This window comes from Hyla sarda, chromosome 13, assembly GCF_029499605.1.
Source record: "Hyla sarda isolate aHylSar1 chromosome 13, aHylSar1.hap1, whole genome shotgun sequence".
In the NCBI taxonomy this organism is placed as follows: domain Eukaryota; kingdom Metazoa; phylum Chordata; class Amphibia; order Anura; family Hylidae; genus Hyla; species Hyla sarda.
In genome coordinates this window covers 12708419-12730611 of record NC_079201.1, presented here as the reverse complement: position 1 = coordinate 12730611, position 22193 = coordinate 12708419, and the positions used below count along the sequence as shown (strand labels likewise).

General features: G+C 43.8%; 1 protein-coding gene across 3 annotated transcripts in view; it reads left to right on the top strand.

Moving 5' to 3' along the window:
- CD40 (CD40 molecule) overlaps positions 1 to 20179 on the top strand; it is a 31235-nt gene extending 11056 nt beyond the window's left edge. For 2 of the 3 annotated variants that reach the window (XM_056550059.1, XM_056550060.1), the window contains exons 3-9: positions 2998 to 3123; positions 4981 to 5127; positions 7338 to 7431; positions 14416 to 14474; positions 15236 to 15328; positions 17715 to 17755; positions 18435 to 20179. In XM_056550059.1, the coding sequence (XP_056406034.1) occupies positions 2998 to 3123; positions 4981 to 5127; positions 7338 to 7431; positions 14416 to 14474; positions 15236 to 15328; positions 17715 to 17755; positions 18435 to 18587 (713 nt within the window). In that variant the 3' untranslated portion in view covers positions 18588 to 20179. The remainder of the gene's footprint in view (positions 1 to 2997; positions 3124 to 4980; positions 5128 to 7337; positions 7432 to 14415; positions 14475 to 15235; positions 15329 to 17714; positions 17756 to 18434) is intronic. The other variant, XM_056550061.1, reaches the window with a different exon arrangement.
- Positions 20180 to 22193: the final 2014 nt, after the last annotated feature.

Here is a 22193-nt window from a genome sequence, read left to right as displayed (position 1 = left end):
CAACCTGCGGACCTCCAGATGTTGCAAAACTACAACTCCCAGCATGCCTGGACAGCCATCGGCATTCTGGGAGTTGTAGTTTTGAAACAACTGGAGGTCCGCAGGTTGAAGACCACTGCGGCCTCCGTCATCATCCAGATCCCCCTTTAGTTTTCTACTCACCTCCCCTCGGTGGGAAGGAAGGGTGAGCTGGTCCGAGCCATCTATGCTGCAGGGACCGTTTGGTGTGGAGGGTTAGTCGTTTCGGGCTATCCATCTTCACTGGGAGGCTCTCTTCTCTGCTCCGGGTCGGCCCCGGACTAGTGATGTTCCCTTTACGACGACGCACTGGGACGTCCGTGCGCAGCAGACGTCCGTGACAACTGGGAGTTGTGGTTTTGCAACATCTGGAGGTCCGCAGGTTTAAGACCACTGATGAAGGGATTGACAGGCGGTGATGATGAAGGGGGGGGGGATGATGATGACAGGATGATGATGACGGGGGTGTTAATGACGGGGGTCTGGATGATGACATGGGGGGGTGATGTATTTCCCACACTAGGCTTATAGTCGAGTCAATAACTTTTCCTGGGTTTTTGGGGTGAAATTAGGGGCCTCGGCTTATATTTGGGTCAGCTTATACTCGAGTATATACGGTAGTATTGTTTTGGAAAGATGTATTTTTTTTTTATATGTATAAGTCCTTTACCATATTACTACAAATTTGCTGAAAATTAGAGGGAGGTCCTGACATGCTCTAAACAGCCACTCTACGTCATCCCAGAGATGGTCTACAGGAATAAGATCAAGGGACTATGACCATTACGCCACCTCCAGGAATGTAAACTGATGATACCTGACAGGAAGGGTTCATCAATTCATTATGCAAATTAGATGAAGGTCCTGACATGGTTTAAACAGCCCGTTTTACCTCATCCCAGTGATGGTCTACAGGACTAAGAGCTGGGGAATATAACCATTACGCCACATCCATCAACCTGAACTGTTGATACCTGACAGGAAGGGTGATCCAGTCTTTGATATTTTTTTGCCCATGGAGTATTGTCCTTCCGTTTCCCTTAAACAGCCATGACACTCGTACTGGTCGTCTGCTGGTGTTGCCCATCCACGCTAAAGAACAATGTGTTGTGCATCTGAACACATTAGCTGGAGAACCATGTAGCTTGCGTGACTATGCATCGCTTGTTCCTCAGAATCACTCTTGAATTTCTTCTTTGTCAAGAGGATTTATGTCCACAGGATCCACTTGTGCTGATTTTATTTTTCTCCTTGATCACACGGTTCTCTGTATACTCTCAACAACATTGTAGTAAATTTGAGTAGCCGTATTCCAGTGATGCAGATGCAAATCAATTGAAGTATTGTATTGTATCTCAACAACATTAAAAGAAAAGCCCGCAAGTTTGTCAGTTTTTTAAATACTGGCTTTGACCAGTCTAGCACCGAGGACCAGGCCTCATTTGAAGTTGCTCAGATCACTCGATTTTCCCATTCTAAAGTGTGAGAGTGAACTAGCCGGCACCGCCACACAGACAGGATCCCCACCAGCACACTTTTAAAGGCAACTAACCCTAAAAGTGTACTGCTAAATTGGACCTAAGGAAGGCACCCTTGAGTGCCGAAAAGCATTGTCCGTATTTCTCAATAAAGCAGCTCCACTCTCAACCAAATTAACCTCAATCACCACGACCCACAACAGCCGTGGAATCAAAACATCATCAACCCATAGGTGAGTATATCACTTAGGTGCGGTGGAGGGATCACACCGAGTCGACATACACTACAAGGTGCGCCCCCTGTCTCTTTTTCTATCTCTCAAATCCCCATTTTAAAGTGGATTTACATTGAAAACTTGCTCACATGATTTGATGTTCTATGTACAAAGGAGATCATTGGGATGGGAATGCCCCATGGATTTTTACATGGAATTCATGTGAAAAAAAAAACAACAACCCTGTATCCGCAAGCGGAAAAGTTCCTATCTGTTTTGTTCTCCGATACATACTTCCACCCCCTGCCCCATTTGGTTACTATACCTTCTGAGACAAGAGGGAGGTGCTAGTCACACTAATGAGAAACCATGTCTGCACCGGTCAATAGCCTGCACAATGTAGCCAATGTTAGGGTGACAGTGTGTAGTTATTGGACATGTCCAATGTTGCTGTATTGCCCTCATGTGATGATCGTGACTGGCACCCAACACCTCTCGTCTCGTAAAGGTATAGTTCCAAGATGGGGCATGGGTGGAGGTAAGTGCTGGGAAGCAGAGCAGGTAGGACCTTTTCTGCTTTCCAGACAACCCCTTTAAGGCTGAAAAACCTTTAGGTTTTTTTTTTCTTTACCATTAAGACAATTGTATTGGCAAAGGAAAAAATAATGAACTCGTCCAAGAGTTGCACCACTCTTCACTCCCACAAAGGTATAAGAAGATCAGCCGTTTGGTTCTGGAATGGGATTGGCCAAGAGTTGTACCACTCTTCACTCCTACAAAGGTATAAGAAGATCAGCCGTTTGGTTCTGGAATGGGATTGGCCAAGAGTTGCACCACTCTTCACTCCTACAAAGGTATAAGAAGATAAGCCGTTTGGTTCTGGAATGGGATTGGCCAAGAGTTGTACCACTCTTCACTCCTACAAAGGTATAAGAAGATAAGCCGTTTGGTTCTGGAATGGGATTGGCCAAGAGTTGTACCACTCTGCACTCCTACAAAGGTATAAGAAGATAAGCCGTTTGGTTCTGGAATGGGATTGGCCAAGAGTTGCACCACTCTTCACTCCTACAAAGGTATAAGAAGATCAGCCGTTTGGTTCTGGAATGGAATTGGACATGGAATCGGGGGAAGGCCATCATTGTTATTTGTTCTGTCTTCTGTAAACTTTACTTCGGTGACCTGTCAATGTGCATTTGTGAAGTGGACACCACTATATATTCTGTACTGTTGATATACTAAGTTAGTTATTTTTTATGACTTTTAATGTCTGAATTCATCATTCACAGGACAATGTTTGGTCACAGACTGCACAGTGCATAATAAAACAGTGTGTCGTGCCTGTCCAGCCGGCGAGTACCAGGATAAATCTAACAGGGAAACAAGCTGTCTGCTGCACAGAGAATGCAATGAACGTATGTGTTGACCTGCCTGTTGTTCCTTATCTTTGTTATATTTTCCCTATACTTTCTGTTGGAGAATATTTTTGGTAGTAGGAACAGTGCTGTAAATTCAGTCTCAGAGATTCAGTGTCTGACCTTAGCCAGGTGAGGATTACTTTGTTTATTGACCTGTCTACAATTTTTACTTACGCCATATACAGTTGTAGCCGGTGCCAACTTTATAGTTGACTCGTTCCATCTATTACAAAGCATGCTATGCCATCAGCGTAAAAGTGCTTTGAACGGAGCCCGGACATAGGTGTCCCTGCTTCCTTGCAAATTTCTATGTCACCCCACGCTATTAGCACAGAGTGCTATTGATAGCTACGTAAGGATTCTAGTATATGTAGATGATACCACTAAAGTCAGCACTATTTATATGGTTGGCTTATTCAACAACTACTATTTTTTATACTTGATTGCTGCATTTACTCATGATAGGATATATTTTATTCAAGACTGCAGAATTGCTTCATTTTAGATTCATATGAGCAGTTTAAAAAACGATAGCCAGACAAAGGTTCTGTTTCCTTCCCTGTATTTAGATGCCCTAGGCCAAACTGTAGCCCTATCAGATGCTGCACCACAAATGTTGCACCTTTAAAGGGGTACTCCGCTGCTCAGCGTTTGGAACAAACTGTTCCGAACGCTGGAGCCAGCATCGGGAGCTCGTTATGTCATAGCCCCGCTCCCCTCATGACATCACACCCGCCCCCTCAATGCAAGTCTATGGGAGGGGGCGTGACAGCCGTCCCATAGACTTGCATTGAGGGGGTGGGGTGTGACATCATGAGGGGCGGGGCTATGATGTCACACCCCACACCCTTCAGATGTTGCACCTCAGATGTTGCACCTTTAAAGGGGTACTCCGCTGCTCAGTGTTTGGAACAAACTGTTCCGAACGCTGGAGCCGGCGCCGGGAGCTCGTGATGTCATAGCCCCGCTCCCCTCAAGGCGTCAAACCCCGCCCCTTCCATGCAAGTCTATGGGAGGGGGCGTGACAGCTGTCATGCCCCCTCCCATAGACTTGCATTGAGAGGTGGGGTGTGACATCATGAGGGGCAGGGCTATGGCATCACACCCCACCCCTTCAGATGTTGCACCTTTAAAGGGGTACTCCGCTGCTCAGTGTTTGGAACAAACTGTTCCGAACGCTGGAGCCAGCGCCGGGAGCTCGTGATTTCATAGCCCTGGCCCCCTCATGACCTCACAGCCCGCCCCCTCAATGCAAGTCTATGGGAGGGGGCTCCAGCGTTCGGGAACAGTTTGTTCCAAACGCTGAGCAGCGGAGTACCCCTTTAACTTGGGCTGCCACATTAAAGATTTTCAGGGCATGCTGGGAGTTGTAGTTTTCCAACATCTAGAGGGCAACAGTTTGGAGACAACTGCTGTAGGTAAAGGCAAAAAGGCTTTTTGGCATTTGGCACCCTCCTTGGTACACCCCTGGAAGTATCCTTCATTTTTAGCTAAACTGATCTAAATTACAAAAGAGTGAAGCCACTAAATGACATAGAAGGCTCCACGACAGGTCATATTATTCTGTTCATTTTGCATAGCACCAGGGGTGTATAAATATTTAAACACTTTCACAGTATAGCAATGTTGGTTTTTGCTCTGGAATCCAATAGATGGGGCAATGACACAGCTCTCAGTATAGTCAGAAGTAAAGCAAAGTTGTAGTTTTGCAACAGCTAGAGACACACTGGTTGGGAAACACTATTATACAGGCTGCTTATAGCAAGATATCTAATGATGCCCCTATCAATGTGTTACTTTTATTTTTTTCCTTTGCACAATGGTTTTCTAACCAAAATATTATTTTTACTTTAGAGCTGGGGTTCGAGAAGATAAGTGAAGGAACACCAACCTCAAATGTAGACTGCAGATGTCAATGGGGCAAGCACTGCTCGAGTGCAGCCTGTGAGACATGTGCTTTGAACAAGGCATGCGGTAAAGGAGAAGGAGTAATACAGAAGGGTAAGAGGACGGATGGGGTCAACTACAGTGGGTACAAGAGTTGCTCATGTTAGAAATATTAAGGTTACACCAGTAGGCCTAAATAATAACACATCCATAGTAACATGGCATGACCATGGAATACTTTACTAGGAACACAACAAAATGTATTTCGAAGACAGATCAGTGGAAATACCTTTCATATGGAATCTCATTCTGGTGGTTGAAGATGCCATCACCTTATGCTTAAAGGAAATATAGTACAGTGGTCCCTCAACATACAATGATAATCCGTTCCAAACGGACCATCTTATGTTGAGGGATCCGTGCAATGTAAAGTATAGGACAGTGGTCTACATCCGCAGGTTGTAGACCACTGTTAGAGAAAGTTGTACTCACCTGTCCCCGCCGCTCTGGACAGTCACCGCTGCCCTGGATGTCTCCTTCCATCGCTGTCCCTGAGGTGTCCCCGATGCTCCGGCAAAGCCTCTGCTTCCCCGGCCACCGAGCTCTCTGTCGCCGCCATCACGTCGCTACGCACGCCGCTCCTATTGGATGACGGGACGGAATGACGACGATGGAGAGCGCCGACGATGCAGAGGATCTTGAAGAGGACGTGCCGGAGCCCCGAGGACAGGTGAGTGACCATCATCGGACCACACGGGGCACCGTAAACAGCTATCCGGTGGCAGCTGAAGCAGTCAGCACTGCCGGATAGCCGTTTATGCGATGGCCCCAACATACAAAAGCATCGTATGTTGATGCTGCCTTCAACATGCGATGGCCTCTGAGAGTGACCGTATGCTGAAATGATCGTATGTCGGGGCCATCGTAGGTCGAGGGTCACTGTATAACATAGAGGCCATTCAGATTCCACCAAAGTGCCCCTCTTTGCTTACAGAGTTTTATGCTATTCATCTGCCCCAACAGGGAATACAGATAGGGATTGTCCATTAAAGGGGTACTCTGGCCTTAAGACATCTTATCCACTATCCAAAGGATAGGGGATAAGATGTCTGATCGCGGGGGTCCTGCTACTCCCCTGCTATCTCGCATGCAACACCCACCTCTGAGAGCTGCACGCAGCGCTGAAGCCTAGGAGTCTGCCGGGTCACGACTACGGGGCCAGAGTATTGTGACGTCATGACCTTGCCCCCGTGTGATGTCATGCCCCGCCCCCACAATGCAAGTCTATGGGAGGGGGCGTGATGATTAATCCGATTGAGCACATCTGGGACGTCATGTCTTGCTCCATCCACCACAGACTGTCCAGGAGTTGGCGGATGCTTTAGTCCAGGTCTGGGAGGACATCCCTCAGGAGACCATCCCCCACCTCATCAGGATCATGCCCAGGCGTTGTAGGGAGGTCATAGGGGCACATGGAGGCCACACACACTACTGAGCCTCATTGGGACTTGTATTAAGGACATTACATAAAGTTGGATCAGCCTGTAGTGTGGTTTTCCCCTGTGATTTTGAGTGTGACTCCATATCCAGACCTCCATGGGTTAATACATTTGATTTCCATTGATAATTTTTGTGAGATTTTGTTGTCAGCGAATTCAACTATGTAAAGAGGAAAGTATTTCATACGATTAGTTCATTCATTCAGATCTAGGATGTGTTATCGCAGTGTTCCCTTTATTTTTTTGAGCAGTATATATATGTACATCCAGTGTCACCCAGTGTGGTCTAGTTATTCAGGGATAACATGATAACTGCAAAGTATTGTACAAGTTAAAGGGATTATCCAGGAAAAAACATTTTTTTATATATATCAACTGGCTCCAGAAAGTTAAAGAGATTTGTAAATTACTTCTATTAAAAAAATCTTAATCCTTTCAGTACTTATGAGCTTCTGAAGTTAAGGTTGTTCTTTTCTCTCTAAGTGCTCTCTGATGACACGTGTCTCGGGAACCGCCCAGTTTAGAAGAGGTTTGCTATGGGGTTTTGCTTCTAAACTGGGCGTTTCCCGAGACAGAGACACGTGTTATCAGAGAGCACTTAGACAGAAAAGAACAGCTCAACTTCAGAAGCTCATAAGTACTGAAAGGATTAAGATTTTTTAATAGAAGTAATTTACAAATCTGTTTAACTTTCTGGAGCCAGATGATATATAAAAAATTTTTTTTTTCCTGGATAACCCCTTTAAAGTAATGATTTTTATCACATGTTTTGCATTGACATTTAGGAGATTAACTCTTTTATTTGTTTTTATATATTTTTGTCAGCTACCAGTATTTCTGATACCCAGTGCTCACCATGCAACGAGGGGACATTTTCTGATACAGAATCGGAGACGGAGACTTGTAAAAACTGGAGCAAGTAAGAAAAACACTTATATATATATCCTGGTTGGGAAGAGTTTTATGTGCGAATAAATTCAGCAGATAAATAAAGTCGCACCGTGACTTTTTAGCTGAAGATTACCAAGAGTCTAATGAAATTCTCCAGTCATTATTGCGCTAATCTGAATTTTCCGAACTCAGCTTCTAAGATTAACATTTAAAAGTAAAGCCCCACAATGAAGTTAGCAAATGTAAGATCTTCATTAAAATGTTCAATGCCATTAAGTATATTGCAACAAAAAGGCTATCTGCTGTGGATGGATCTTAACAAAAACCAAAAAACAAGAAAAACCTCTTCTCCAGCTATGATTAAATTAATGAGCTTAGCTCACTAATACATGAACAGATGAAATAATGTATACATTAATTGAGTATTTTTTTGCATGTAAGCAATGCTGTGGAATGTTATGGAGCCAATACCCATTTACTACAGCACACTCTTATACTGTAAAAATGCCAAATAGAGACATTAAATAAGACAATCAGATCTGCAGTATATACAGTTGTATGCAAAAGTTTAGGCACCCCTGAGTAGTAGTTTTGTAAAACAGTGAGATGGGGGATAAGTCCTTAAAGGGGTACTCCGGCCCTAAGACATCTTATCCACTATCCAAATGATAGGGGATACGCTTTCTGACCGCAGGGGTCCCACCGCTGGGGACGGGACCCCCCCCCCCCCCAGAATCTGCCGTGTGACAACCACGGGGCCGGAGTATCGTGACAGAGTAACGTCTGATTCTGAGCTAACGGCAGATTCTGAGCTGGCAGCGCGGCATGCAGCTCCCCAGCGGCGGGACCCCCGCGGTCAGACATCTTATCCCCGATCCTTTGGATAGGGGATAAAATGTCTTAGGGCCGGAGTACCCCTTTAAGCGATGGATAACCCCTTTAAGGCTTTGTTCACGCTAATTAGCGGCACGATTTTACAGCTATTTTGGGAAATCTCTGTAATAATTGCACAATTTTTACCGTAATTTTAGAAAGCAGCGGTAAAATTGCAAGGCAATTAGTGATTACTACCCAGCATTGCCTGGTCTTCCTATCTAAATATCTTGAGAGAGGAAAAGCAACACTTTTCAGGAGACTGGAAAAGCTGAGTGGCACGCATACTGTGTGCCACCCAGCTTTCCCAGTCCCCAGAAGCCCCAGCAGTGATAGGCTGCTCATCCTCTTTGTACTCCTCACTGCAGCAGTGCTATTATGCCCTCTCCCTGCCCCCCTCACTGATGTCTACTTAACTTCATCGCTCTTTTTTCAGCTTGCATTAAATCTTCTCTCCCCCGCTCCTTTCCCTCTCCCTGCCCCCACACTAACTATTCTCTGCACCTGCCTGCCAGACAGTTAAATCATACTTTACCATCACATTGATCCAGCAGCAGGATGTTTAAAACTCCTGGGCAATCTCCACAGCCCGAAAGTAACAGTCAGGAGATATACCAGAAGTCCCCATGACTTGATTCTACTGCCCATGCTTCACTGTTTTACTCTTGGGCTGCGGAGATTGTCGGTATAAGGACATCCTTAAACTTTACTATATTTTTAAGTAGAGGAAGTGAAAGAGCACCATGCTGGAACTTGTGGTTCAGTAAAGAGGACTTCTAGTCCAAATGGGGTCCTCAGCTCCAGGACCCGACCCACCATCCACAATGTAGACACAATGTAAATCCAAAAAGGAAGCAGCTGCTCTGTCACAGATGGGTGAATAAACAACACTTTTTTTTCTTAAAGGGGTACTCCGGTGAAAAACATTTTTGTTTTCTACATCAACTGGTGCCAAAAAGTTAAACAGATTTGTAAATTACTTCTATTAAAAAAATCTTAAACCTTCCAGTACTTATCAGCTTATCAGTACTTACAGCGGAAATTCTTTTCTTTTTGGATTTTTTTTTCTGTCTATCCACAGTGCTCTCTGCTGACACCTCTGTCCATTTTAGCTATCCACAGTGCTCTCTGCTGACACCTCTGTCCATTTTAGCTATCCACAGTGCTCTCTGCTGACACCTCTGTCCATTTTAGCTATCCACAGTGCTCTCTGCTGACACCTCTGTCCATTTCAGCTATCCACAGTGCTCTCTGCTGACACCTCTGTCCATTTTAGGAACTGTCCAGAGCAGGATAAGTGTGCTATGGGGATTTTCTCCTGCTCTGGACAGTTCCTGACACGGACATAGGTGTCAGCAGAGAGCACTGTGGACAAGACAAAAAAGAAATCCAAAAAGAAAAGAATTTCCTCTATAGTATACAGCTGCTAATAAGTACTGGAAGGATTAAGATTTTTTTTTTTAGAGAAGAAATTTACAAATCTGTTTAACTTTTTGGCACCAATTGATTTAAAAAAAAAAGTTTTCCACTGGAGTACTACTTTCATTTTGTTTTGTGGAGTGCCGCGTCCTTTTTGGATCTACTATATTTTTAGATGACATAAGCATTGAGACAGCTATCGCCGGTCGTTTGGAAGTTGTGCTGGAACATTTTCTAAATTGCAGTAAATGTTATGCAATTTCTACGGAGACTTGGGAAAATAGCGGTAAAATTGCGCCAGTAATTAGCGTGATCACAGGACATAAGGACTTATCCCCTATCCCATTGTTTACAATAGTGTGCCTCCAGCTGCTGCAAAACTACAACTTCCACCATGCCTGGACAGCCTTCGGCTGTCCAGGCATGCTGGGAGTTGTAGTTTTGCAACAGCTGGAGGCACCCTGGTTGGGAAACACCGGACTATACAGACAAATCAGCACATTTTTGACAACATATCAAAGAAATGTTTGTTAGGTTTCAGTTCCCTTTAATGTCATCCTGTCATTTCTTTTATTCATTAAGTGGAATCCGCTCTAATGAACATGAATTATGAATGTGTCGTTCTCACATTCTGTTTATTAATAAAACGTAACGGCTGCGGGGAAGAGCGGCTTTGAAGAACTCCATCCAGATAGCTCTTTAATTGCAAAGTGTCGCGCAAACAGGCAGCGAGGATATAAATGCGTTTTATAGGGAGAAAGCCTCAACCCGCTTCCACATAATACATTATATCTGGTAATTCTTCTGTTAAGCACTGTAACATTCTCACGGTGCATCGATTGGATTTAAAGGAAATCGCTTCTCCCTTCTCGGCACCGGTCAATAAAATATCAGGTGATTACAATCCTGAGAGGTTAATTGGCTTCCTATGAGTCTGTCCACTGTATAAGCAACTGGGGGTTGCTGAGACCACCACCCGTTGTTTAAGGGGGTACTCCGGTGAAAAACTTTTTTTTTTAAATCAACTGGTGCCAGAAAGTTAAACAGATTTGTAAATGACTTCTATTAAAAAATCTTAATCCTTCCTGTACTTATTAGCTGCTGAATACTACAGTGGAAATTCTTTTCCATTTGAAACACAGAGCTCTCTGCTGACATCACGAGCACAGTGCTCTCTGCTGACATCTCTGTCCATTTTAGGAACTGTGCAGAGTAAAAGAAAATCCCCATAGCAATCATATGCTGTTCTGGACAGTTCCTAAAATGGACAGAGATGTCAGCAGAGAGCACTGTGCTCGTGATGTCAGCAGACAGCTCTGTGTTTCAAAAAGAAAAGAATTTCCGCTGTAGTATTCAGCAGCTAATAAGTACAGGAAGGATTAAGATTTTTTAATAGAAGAAATTTACAAATCTGTCTAACTTTCTGGCACCAGTTGATTTAAAGAAAAAAAAGTTTTTTACCGGAGTACCCCTTTAACTGAACAGAATGAGTGCTGTGCCAATTTTTTCTGTATATCACTGTGCTCACGTATGGACTCTATGAGCTGCAAATGGACAGGGTCAGGAAGTATTGTCATGGGGCAGGGACAGGTGTGGACTTTGATTAGGGTATAGGGTATAACTTTTGAAGTTTAAGGGTCTATTCACACGTAGAGTATTCTCCGCAGATTTGATGCGCAGGATTTCAAGTCATTCAGTTTACATTGAAATCTGCAGCAGAAAATCCTGCGCATCAAATATGCGCAGAATACTGGACATGTGAATAGACCCTTAAGGGGTATTCAAGTGAAAAACAATTTTTTTCATATCAACTGGCTCCAGAAAGTTAAACAGATTTGTAAATTACTTCTATTAGAAAAAATATTAATCCTACCAGTACTTATCAGCTGCTGAAGTTGAGTCGTCCTTTTCTGTCTGACAACAGTGCTCTATGCTGACACCTCTGTCTGTTTCAGGAACTGTCCAGAGTAGCAGCAAATCCCCATAGCAAACCTCTCCTGCTCTGAACAGTTCCTAAGACAGACAGAGGTGTCAGCAGAGAGCACTGTTGTCAGACAGAAAATAATAACTCAACTGCAGCAGCTGATAAGTACTGGTAGAACTAAGATTTTTTTAATAGAAGTAACTTACAAATCTGTTTACATTTCTGGAGCCAGTTAATATGGAAAAAAAATGTTTTTCACTAGTTTACCCCTTTAAAGCAGTATTCTGACATTAGGTAAAAAAAAGAAGAAAAAACTAATGCTGCAGAAGAATATAGCATTGCTTTACCCATCTACCCCAGTTTTGAAACCACCAAAAATCTATTTGTTTTGGGGATCTTAGTCCTGCACTACAATTCCCAGAATACATTGCTTTCCTTCAACTCTTCATTACAGCCCTCCCACCCTGCTCACTCTCCTCCGACAACACTCTTTTTATTTCCCTGCCCAGACCTGTTGCAGAACATCTTATTTCACAGCAGATTATGGAACAATCGGTGAGGTAGCAGCATCTGCTGTATTCATTCCCTGTCTGCTCCTCTGCCTGTGGCATTTCTGTAACCAAATCTAATTCTTCACTAATGTGACTATAAAGATATATATGTATATGACAGGTAGATGGTGATGTAGGCTGTAGGGGTTGGTAAGAGGTGATGATGTCACTCAGAGACAAGATCCCACTACACCTCTTGAGACAGCAGAGGATGTTGTGTTGTTTTGCGAGAGATGGAGTCGGGAGCTGACAGGACAACACCACGCTGACCATGAGAGGACTACACAACTTCCTGTCAGTGAGAGAGGAGCCAGGAAGCTGCTGAGACAACACTACACTGAGAATGAAAGAACTACACAACTGCCTGTCAGTTAAAGGGAGGAGCCGGGGAGCTGCTGAGACAACACCACATTGGCAATGATAGAACTACACAACTTCCTGTCAGGCATGAATGCTGCAAAAGCATGCTGAAGCCAGTACACGCTTCGAGGGAATATACTGGCGGAAGATGAGTCTCCTTTAAAACTCATAAGACACTCATCTACAGAGAGCTCCCTTAGGGTTACGGAAGCCTCCCAAAATTTTGCCCCAAAGTGATCTATAACCGGCCTCACTTTGTAAATCCCGTCATAGGCGGGATCACTTGGGGGGGACATGCCTCATTATCAGTGTAATGGAGGCATTTCCGTATGACCTTGAAACTCCCCATTAGCATGGCCATACTGTAGAGTGGGGTCTGGTAGAGGCTCCAGTACTGTCTGACACTGGGTTTTTTGACTAGGCCCATATGCTGCACGATGCCCCAAAAATGTCCTCATTTCGGCTGCATTGACGACATACCATTCATTGGGCCTGGCCAAAAACGAATCAGGGTGGTGGACAGTGAACTGTTGGGCGTACAGATTCGTCTGCTCCACCATTAGATTGACAAAGTAGTCACTGAAATAATAACTAAAAAAGTCTATTTCCGTGTATCCGGACGTGTCAATCTGGATTCTTGAGTTGCCAACAAACACAGGAATCCGTGGCTGATATCCCTCTGGGGGTCTCCAGTCAGGTTCACCGGAAGGGAGCTCCGGTACGCTTGTCTGGGGGGTCGGACTCCTATTACGAGCGGCACAGACGCTTGTACTAGTGTCGGCTACTGGGTCACTATCATGGGGGGTATGTGGCCTCATCTGGCTGCGTCTCCGCAGCCGTGCAGGCAGGGAGCTCATCATCAGAACTAAATGATGAGGAGGACGAGGAAGAACACAGAAAAGTAAGATCTTCCTCATCCTCACTGGCAGATTTGGTGTTGGATGCAAGTATGCCTCCTCCATTGAATATTCACGGTAGGCCATCACCTTTTTTTTCCACTGTGGCGGGGGGGGGGGGGGGGCCCGAGTCACGCTGCTAAATGCGTGGCGGACCCATGAGGACCTATTGGGGGGTTTGAGGGGGGGGGGGGGGGGGGGGATGTTTCACATTTTTTTCCTTTTTCAACTCCTACCTGTCCCTCCACACAAACTCTCCTGGCTCCTTCTCTCAGCTCTGCCTGCTGACTGAACTCGGTGAGCTAGCAGAGCTGAGAGAAGGGGACATTAACCCCTCCTCTGCCAACAGCTATTGATCGCACCAATAGCAGCTCATCTGGGGAGGTAATGTGATCGTCACCTCCCCCCAGCATCAGGAGGTGATTGGCGGTGTATAGTACATCACCGATCACCTTCTAATTCCGGATCATTGAGTCACATGTGACCCATATGACTGGAATCGCCGCAGATCACTGGTGTGAATTCTCAGGACCCCCCCACCCAGGTGTTGTCACGGGATGCCTGCTGAATTCCCATGGGCAAACAGGTACGCCCTTAGTCCTTAAGTACCAGAATGTCAGGGCGTACCTGTACGCCCTTGGTCCTTAACGGGTTAAAAAAACTGATAAAAAAATTAGTGCCGACTGCTTTCCTTTTACCAGTAAGGAACTACCAACTGTATGACCTTGTTCACAAAATATTTATCCAGAGATATTCCAGGCGGAGATTCCATCTGCTGTGGACACAGCCAAAATCTTTTGGTGCTAGGGCCGCACGGACATGCGCTGTCGCCATTGAAGACAATTCAGTCCACATGGAATTCAGCAGAATCCCATATAAAAATGGATTTCCAAAACCAGACAACCCCTTAATACATTGAGTTAATATAGCAGTTCAGTTGTTTACATGCACTATGATATATTGACTTATAATACGTTTTTTTATTTTAGGTGTGGTGAAGCAATGGTGATAAAAGAGCCAGGAACACTAACCAGTGATGTTATTTGTGGTGAGTTATTATCCCCACCTAAAGGATTTAGATCTTCTCTCATATTGCTCAACAAATTTCTGTATAAAGGAGAAACTGGGCAACAGTATAATTTAAAGGGGTACTCCGGTAGAAAACTTTTTTTTTTTAATCAACTGGTGCCAGAAAGTTAAACAGATTTGTAAATTACTTCTATAAAAAAATCTTAATCCTTCTAGTACTTATTAGCTGCTGAATACTACAGAGGAAATTCTTTTCTTTTTGGAACACAGAGCTCTCTGCTGACATCATGACCACAGTGCTCTCTGCTGACATCTCTGTCCATTTTAAGAACTGTCCAGAGTAGGAGAAAATCCCCATAGAAAACATATGCTGCCCTGGACAGTTCCTAAAATGGACAGAGGTGTCAGCAGAGAGCACTGTGGTCATGATGTCAGCAGAGAGCACTGTTCCAAAAAGAAAAGAATTTCCTCTGTAGTATTCAGTAGCTAATAAGTACTGGAAGGATTAAATTTTTTTTAATAGAAGTCATTTGCAAATCTGAACCAACCAACCAAAGAAAAGTGTTATTATTAAATATTTCGTCATAGTCGTGAGGCCTAGACGCTTCCATGATCTGGGTGGTGAGATTCCAATAGAAAAATACTGACGGAGCTAGAATCACTTGAAGCCCTCATACTTTTTGGAGAGTTTTGTCCTACTTTTGCATTCTGCTGTAAACATACTTGTTATATAGTTACTATTAATTGTGATGCTAATGTGATTTTTTTTTCCCTTTCCAGAACCAAGTACTGATAGTCAGTCTAATACTTGGGTATATATTGTGTTCTTCTTGGTGGCCTTTGTAGCCCTTTCCGTTCCTGCTATAATCCTTTGTAAGTACAAGTATATTCACAACAGAAAATAACAACCTGCTATTAGTTTAAACCATGGAGCTGGAAATGCATATTAGAGTCGAATTTGCCCTTTTTAGTAGGATCAGCTAGAAGTCTAATGGATGCAGCCCAGCAGTCCCTTGTCGTTTGCCATTGGGGAAGGAAAGATCCAGTATGTTGGATATTAAAGGGGTATTCCAGGCAAAATCATCTTATCCCCTTATCTCCAAAGGATAGGGGATAAGATGTCTGATCGCGGGGGGGGGGGGGGGGGGGCTGCTGCTGGGACCCCCGGGATCTCCCTGCAGCACCCGCATTCTATGCGGGGCTGCGTCTCCATTGTCGGAAACCTCCGGGACTGGGGATGTGATGTCACGCCACGCCCCCTCCATTCATGTCTATGGGAGGGGGCGTGACTGCCGTCCCATACCCTTTGCGAGTGCGGCAGGAAGGACACGGGGGGGGGTCAGGGGGCCCACCACGATCAGACATCCCCTATCCTTTGGATAGGGGATAAGATGTTTTTGCCTGGAATACCCTTTTAACCTGTCAGAGGCTTAAGGGGTATTCCAGGATTTTCTTTTCTTCATTTGACTATGCTACAGGGGCTGTAAAGTTAGTCTAGTTCCTAATATAGTGTCTCTACCTGTGTTTCATGCTGGTCTCGCAATTCTTCTGCGATTTGTGCCCCAATGTTTATCTTAAACAGCATACAAAATGAGTGTTGTCTCAGGTTTTCCCAGGTTGCAGTACTTCCAGAGACATTACATCACAAGCCAGGTGTTGAGAGGGAGTCTGTCTTTGCTTCAATGGGTGGGAGGGAGATCATTCTTCAGGAATTATAGTTTTGCAACAACTGGAGGCACCCTGGTTAGAAAACACTGGTCTATTGCATGGAAAGGATCATAAGTGTGTTTCAATCGATGGGGTGGCTGATGTATGGGAGGGAGAAAGTGACTTCACACTTGCAAACAAGGAATCATGGGATTTGTAGTTGGAGGGAGGGAACTTCAACTTCAACAGGAAATAGCCAGTTCACAAAAAGATAGCCACAGCCTTATGGTGGACTCACAACATAGCCATTTAGCCCTAAGACATGCACCGATCCTTCCTAAGCATATCCATTACTGTCGGGCAGGTACGTACTAAAATCACCTTATGGTGGATAACCCCTTTAAATTTCCATATTTATACCAATCTGAGCATGGAGAGTGCACTTGACAGCACTGATGCAGTGGTATCATGTTCACTACAGCCACGGCTCCCTGTTCCTGGCCGAGGACCTCTGTCGGATTCCAACACCCTTCTGCATTCTCTCTCCTCAGTTCCATGGACTGCTGGGCAAGGTCTTTGCGCTGTCAAAGTCTACTTCTTTTTCCCAGCTGCAACTGTAACTGCAACATTAAAGTTTTAGTGTCTGTCAGTAATCAGTAAAAAAAATATATTTTTTATTTTAAGATTGTTACTATTTTTGGTGCTGCCATCTTGCCTGAGATATTTTTAACAGCATTTAGAGGCATGCTTTACAGAAAGCCCCATGGACATGGACAGCAATAGACTGAAACTGTCCTATTCACATGAGTGGGTAAAGTGTCTGGGTATGCTCGGGGAACTTTTCAGAGGCCATTCTACAGGGAAGGGGGCTGATCTGTGAGCAACAGCTATTGTGTGCACCTCTATGCACAGGTGTCACCTTTCATTGTAATCCTTTTGGTCTTAATAAGGAGGACACTGCTGGGAAGGGATCTGTACAGAACAGAAAGCATCGGCTTAGGTATAGGCCTAGTGGACAAAATAGATACAGCAAGCTTCTAGGACTATTTTTAAATTGACATCACCAAAAACTTTTACAAAAAATATGTTTAAAGTGAACTATTATTTAAATCAAGTTTACATTTTCTGCGGACACGTTTCCTTTAAAATGGGAACCACCTTAATTAAGTCCATAAGCTCCATAAATTTTCTTTATTAGGAAATTACTATAACATTTACTGTTTCTTGGGGTGTTGATTTTCATTAGATCACGTAAAAAGTTATTATCATCAAGGTTTTTAGGTGTTTTTAGGTGTCCTCAGGTAATACTCATATAACTCATAATATGAAATACTGATGTTCTGCAATGAGCTGTGTCATTGTGGTATTCTATACTGTGAATGTTATCACAATATATAAATTTTGTCTTAATAAATGTTTATGTTTATTAGTTGCATTAATACAAAGATTACAATATACATATCACGGTCAGCCTAGCCAGACTAGGCAAAAACACCCTAATAATACACAAGAAATAGGATAAATGTCTAGCCATCCTTTCTGTTATAACCTCTGTTGATTGATGAATCTGATAACCTATACTTCTATAGTTAACTTTCTTTCTTTTATTTAGATAGGAAATTATATCGTAAAGACAAGAACAAAAAAAGACAGGTAAGAAAATGTCAATATTGTGTATGCAAAACACATTGAAATGTCTGGAGTAGGCTCGCCCCTCACCACTTACGCTACCTACTTGGACAATCCAACCTAAATGGTTGACACCTCTCTCCCAATTGGGAGACAGCCCTTCACTGAAATAAGTGCACAGAGGCGTAAGGGGAGTCAGACAGGCCAGGTCAGTAACACAACAGTAGATACAGTGCAAAAACAGCAAACAAGCATTCAACCAGAGATGAGACAGAAGTCAGAAACCTAGAAAGCAGCGTAGTACAAAATCGCATACCAAGGCAAAGTCAAGACAGGCAATTGGTCAAACCTAGATAGCAGTGTAATACAACATCAGCAAACAAAGAGTAGTCAGGACACAAGCAGAAGTCAAATAAGATCAGGTAAGGTACAAGAACACAAGGGTCAGGGACACTAGTAAAGGGAGAAATCCAATGTCACAGGCGACTGACTACAGCAACTGCTCAGTGCAAATATCTCACTGTTATGATGTGTAAATGGCAGAGCTGTTGCTGTTTGGCCCAGTGCATCCACCTTAAGATGGGTCAACAGGGCTGTCAGTACTATGATGTACACTGTGCAGAGCTGGTTGTTATAACACACATAGGAACACATGTCTTACAACACCATTGTCATGGTTGTTTTTTGCCTCAAACTTTAACAGGATCCGCCAGAGGAAAACGATCAACAGGAGCCTATCAATCTGAAAGAAAACCTTCCTGAGGAAGACCAGGATGATCAGGATATTACCATGCAAGGGCTGCCGGTGGCCCAGGAGCAGGGAAAGGACTACCATATGTCACAGGAAGAAGTATGATAGAACTAGGCCAACCATCAGCATATAGGCCCAGAATCAGACCTTTGTGATGGGCGACAGCCTCACAGTAATTATTATCCACTAAAACTAGCAGCAGTTTTTGACATGTCAATAATGACTATTGAACCCTTTGTGGGGTTTTTGTATTTTTTTGTAATTAGTATTACTATTTATTCTTTGTTAGTTTCCCCTTTAAAATTTTTCCACATAGTTGTACTGAATTTAAACCATGTTCGGGTGAAGATTGACCCACTGGAGACCAAAAATACTGCCCTTTTGGCCTCTATTGAGGGTAGTATGTGGTCGTACCTTGCTTCTTACTGTATAGCCACCGCACAGTATGGGCTTTTTTTTAGCATGGCCATATGGCTGTACAATCATGTACATGCATTACATGTATGTGTTGGCAATTTATAGAAGAAACACGGAGTGCACATAACTTAATAGTAATAATAAGAATGATAATATTATTGATAAGGCATCACAAAAATGCATATTAGAAGTGATTTATGAAGCAGTGGTAATTATGGCGATTATAGCCAACCAGTATTATAGTACATCTACGCTGCCACTTTTTGATAATAGAAGAAGATCGGCTTGCCGGGTCATGGCCCCAACTTTCCATTGGCGTCCTATCATATACAGCCGGTGACATGAGTATTGAACGCATCACCATTTTGCTCACTAAATACTGTTTCTTTGAGACAACAGTACCTGCTAATTCCAGGTCTTGGCTCTTGGACAACTCTTCTGATTATTCTTCTCACTCCTTTGTCACAAATCTTGTGAGGAGCACCTGGTCGAGGCAAATTTATGGTGAAATGATTGTCCATCCGCTTCCGTATTATGGCCCCAACAGTGCTCATTGGACCATTCAGAAGCTTAGAAATGTGCCTGTAACCAACGCCATTGTTATGTTTTACTACAATTGTTGTGAAGGTTGTGAAGGTCTTGAGACAGCTCTTTGCTTTTCCTCATCATGAGATGTGCCTTGCATGACACTTGGGCAAGGAGACCTCTTTCTAGGCCATCAGGTGGAACTGATCCGGCTGATATTACTTTGTACTAGCTAGGGCCTGGATTGTTTTTTAATTACTGATAAATTTCAACTGTTGTCTTGGCTTTCCAGGCCTTTTTGCACCTCCCTTTTTTCATGTGTTTAACACTTTTCACATTATTACACATAACTTAATTTGTGAGCTTATTTGTTTTGGTCTTATGTCAATAGCACCTTTGGAAATATATTTAGTGAGAAAAATGGTGATGTGTTCAGTTTTTATTTCACCCGCTGTATATATTGATGGTCAGTCCGCGTTTGACCTCACTGATCATGTGAAAGAGGATTTGTGTTACTGATTCAGTTCTGCAGCCTCTTCACAGTCTAAGATAGGCTGCAGTTCCCTGCATGGATGAATATTGGCAGGGGCGCCACTGCACAATAAAACACAGTGTTAAATCCGTTCTGCAGCCCCTTAATTCTCAAGGTCGGTAAGTGTCTTAGAGACTAGACCCCCACCAATCATAATAAAGACTATTTATGGATGTATAGACTGAGCCCTTTTGTAATATGACTACATACAGCAGTGTTTCCCAACCAGCGTGCCTCCAGCTGTTGCAAAACTACAACTCCCAGCATGCCCGGACAGCCGTTGACTGTCCGGGCATTCTTGGAGTTGTAGTGTTGCAACAGCTGAAGGCACCCTGGTTGGAAACACTGGTATAGAGTTTACTTACAAAATGCCTTTGTCTGTTTTGCCAAGGTACTAAAGTCATTTTTTTTTGCCTTATTCCTGATGCTTTTAGTCTTTCTGGAACTGACTTTTTTTTATAATTAATGGTAAAAGTATCCACTAATGTGTTTTGCATAGCAATGGGGTTGCGGTCCCAGTAATAAATTTTGAGTCCATGGTGGACAATCCATTAAAGAAGAAGAAAATAGATGTCTTCCTTTTAAAGGAAATCTCCTCTTTGGAACTGCTAATTAAAGAGGATCTGTGGCCAACACATTAAAATGAGGTTGCTGTAACACTTACGTTTCAGTAGACAAGACACAGGTGGTAGTGTATCCGCTGGACCTGTGTGGCAGATGACACAGGGAGCGGAGTCTAAGGTGTCGTTTCTTTTCACCAGAGCCCGCCTCAAAGATGGATGGACTTGCTGCGGCAGGCGGCACCCAAGTCGCTACCCCTGGCATGGCTTGGCACAGGTAGGAAACTCATGGTCAGGAAAGCAGGAGGTCAGGGCAGGCGGCAAAGTAGCTAAGTCAGGGACGTAGCAGGTGGTCATTAGGCAGGCAGCAAAAGAGCAAGGTCAGGTCACAGAACAAGGGAACGATACACGGCAAGGTAATACTCTGGAACGCTTTCTCTAGGGCAACAAAGATCCAGCAGGGAAGTGTGGGAGGTGGAGGAATTTATTAAGTGAGCACAGGTGTTACCTAATTAATGGACGCACTGGCCCTTTAAATTTCAGAGCTCCGGCGCGCGCCCTAAGGGGCAGGGACACGCGCGCCGGAGCACAGAAGCCGAGGAGAGTACAGGAGGAGCAGTTGGTGAGCGATGGGCTGGGATTCGCATGCTGGCGCGTTCCGCGATGCGAATCTCAGCCCTGCCGGCAACAGCAGGAGACAAGGCCATGTGCTCACAGCCAGCGTGTGGCCGTAGCACTAAACATGACAGTTGCATCATCATTAAATAACTTAGGATGCTCTGATCACACATCTTTTTACAGTTTTTTTTATATGCCCTCCTGTTCCCAAAACATGATGGTTTATAGTTTGTCTGACAATTCAGGAAATCAGTCAGATGGGGTTGACCTCTGGTTTTATTTAAAAATGAGAATTACAATTAGGTGATGGGCAGGATGATATAGTCAGGGTGTGTGGATGTAGTACACTGAGGGGCATATATGTCTAATACACATCCCCTGTCAGTATAATCCTGCCTATCACCCGTCACTCTCATTATTAAAATTAATCCCCGCCCACCTGACCCCTTGGATTTTCAGACAAATTATAAACCCTCTCAGGGATGGACTAACATATAAAGAAACTGTAAAAAGATTCAGAATCAGGGCATTCTAAGCTATTTAGTGAAATCTCACTTTTTGGGTTGGCTACAGATCCTATTTAAATATTAAATGGCATTTCGAGTTAAAGGGGCACTCCGGAGGAAAACATTTTTTTCAAATCAACTAGTGCCAGAAAGTTATACAGATTTGTAAATTACTTCTATATACAGCTCTTAATCCTTCCAGTACTTATCAGCTGCTGTATGCTCCAGAGGAAGTTGTGTAGTTCTATCCAGGCTGACCACAGTGCTCTCTGCTGCCACCTCTGTCCGTGTTAGGAACTATATAGAACATGAGCAGATCCCCATACCCACTAACCCCTTTGCCAGAATGTGATGATTTTTAGCTTATATTGAGAATACTTAAAGAGAATTTCAACTCCAAATTAAACACTCACCAGACCAGTTTTTCCCAACCAGGGTGCCTTCAGCCCTTGCAAAACTAGAACTCCCAGCATGCTGTTGGCTGTCCCGGCATGCCGGGAGTTTTTGTTTAGTAAGCAGTGCATTATGGTCTTTCTTGCTTCTGCAACTTTGT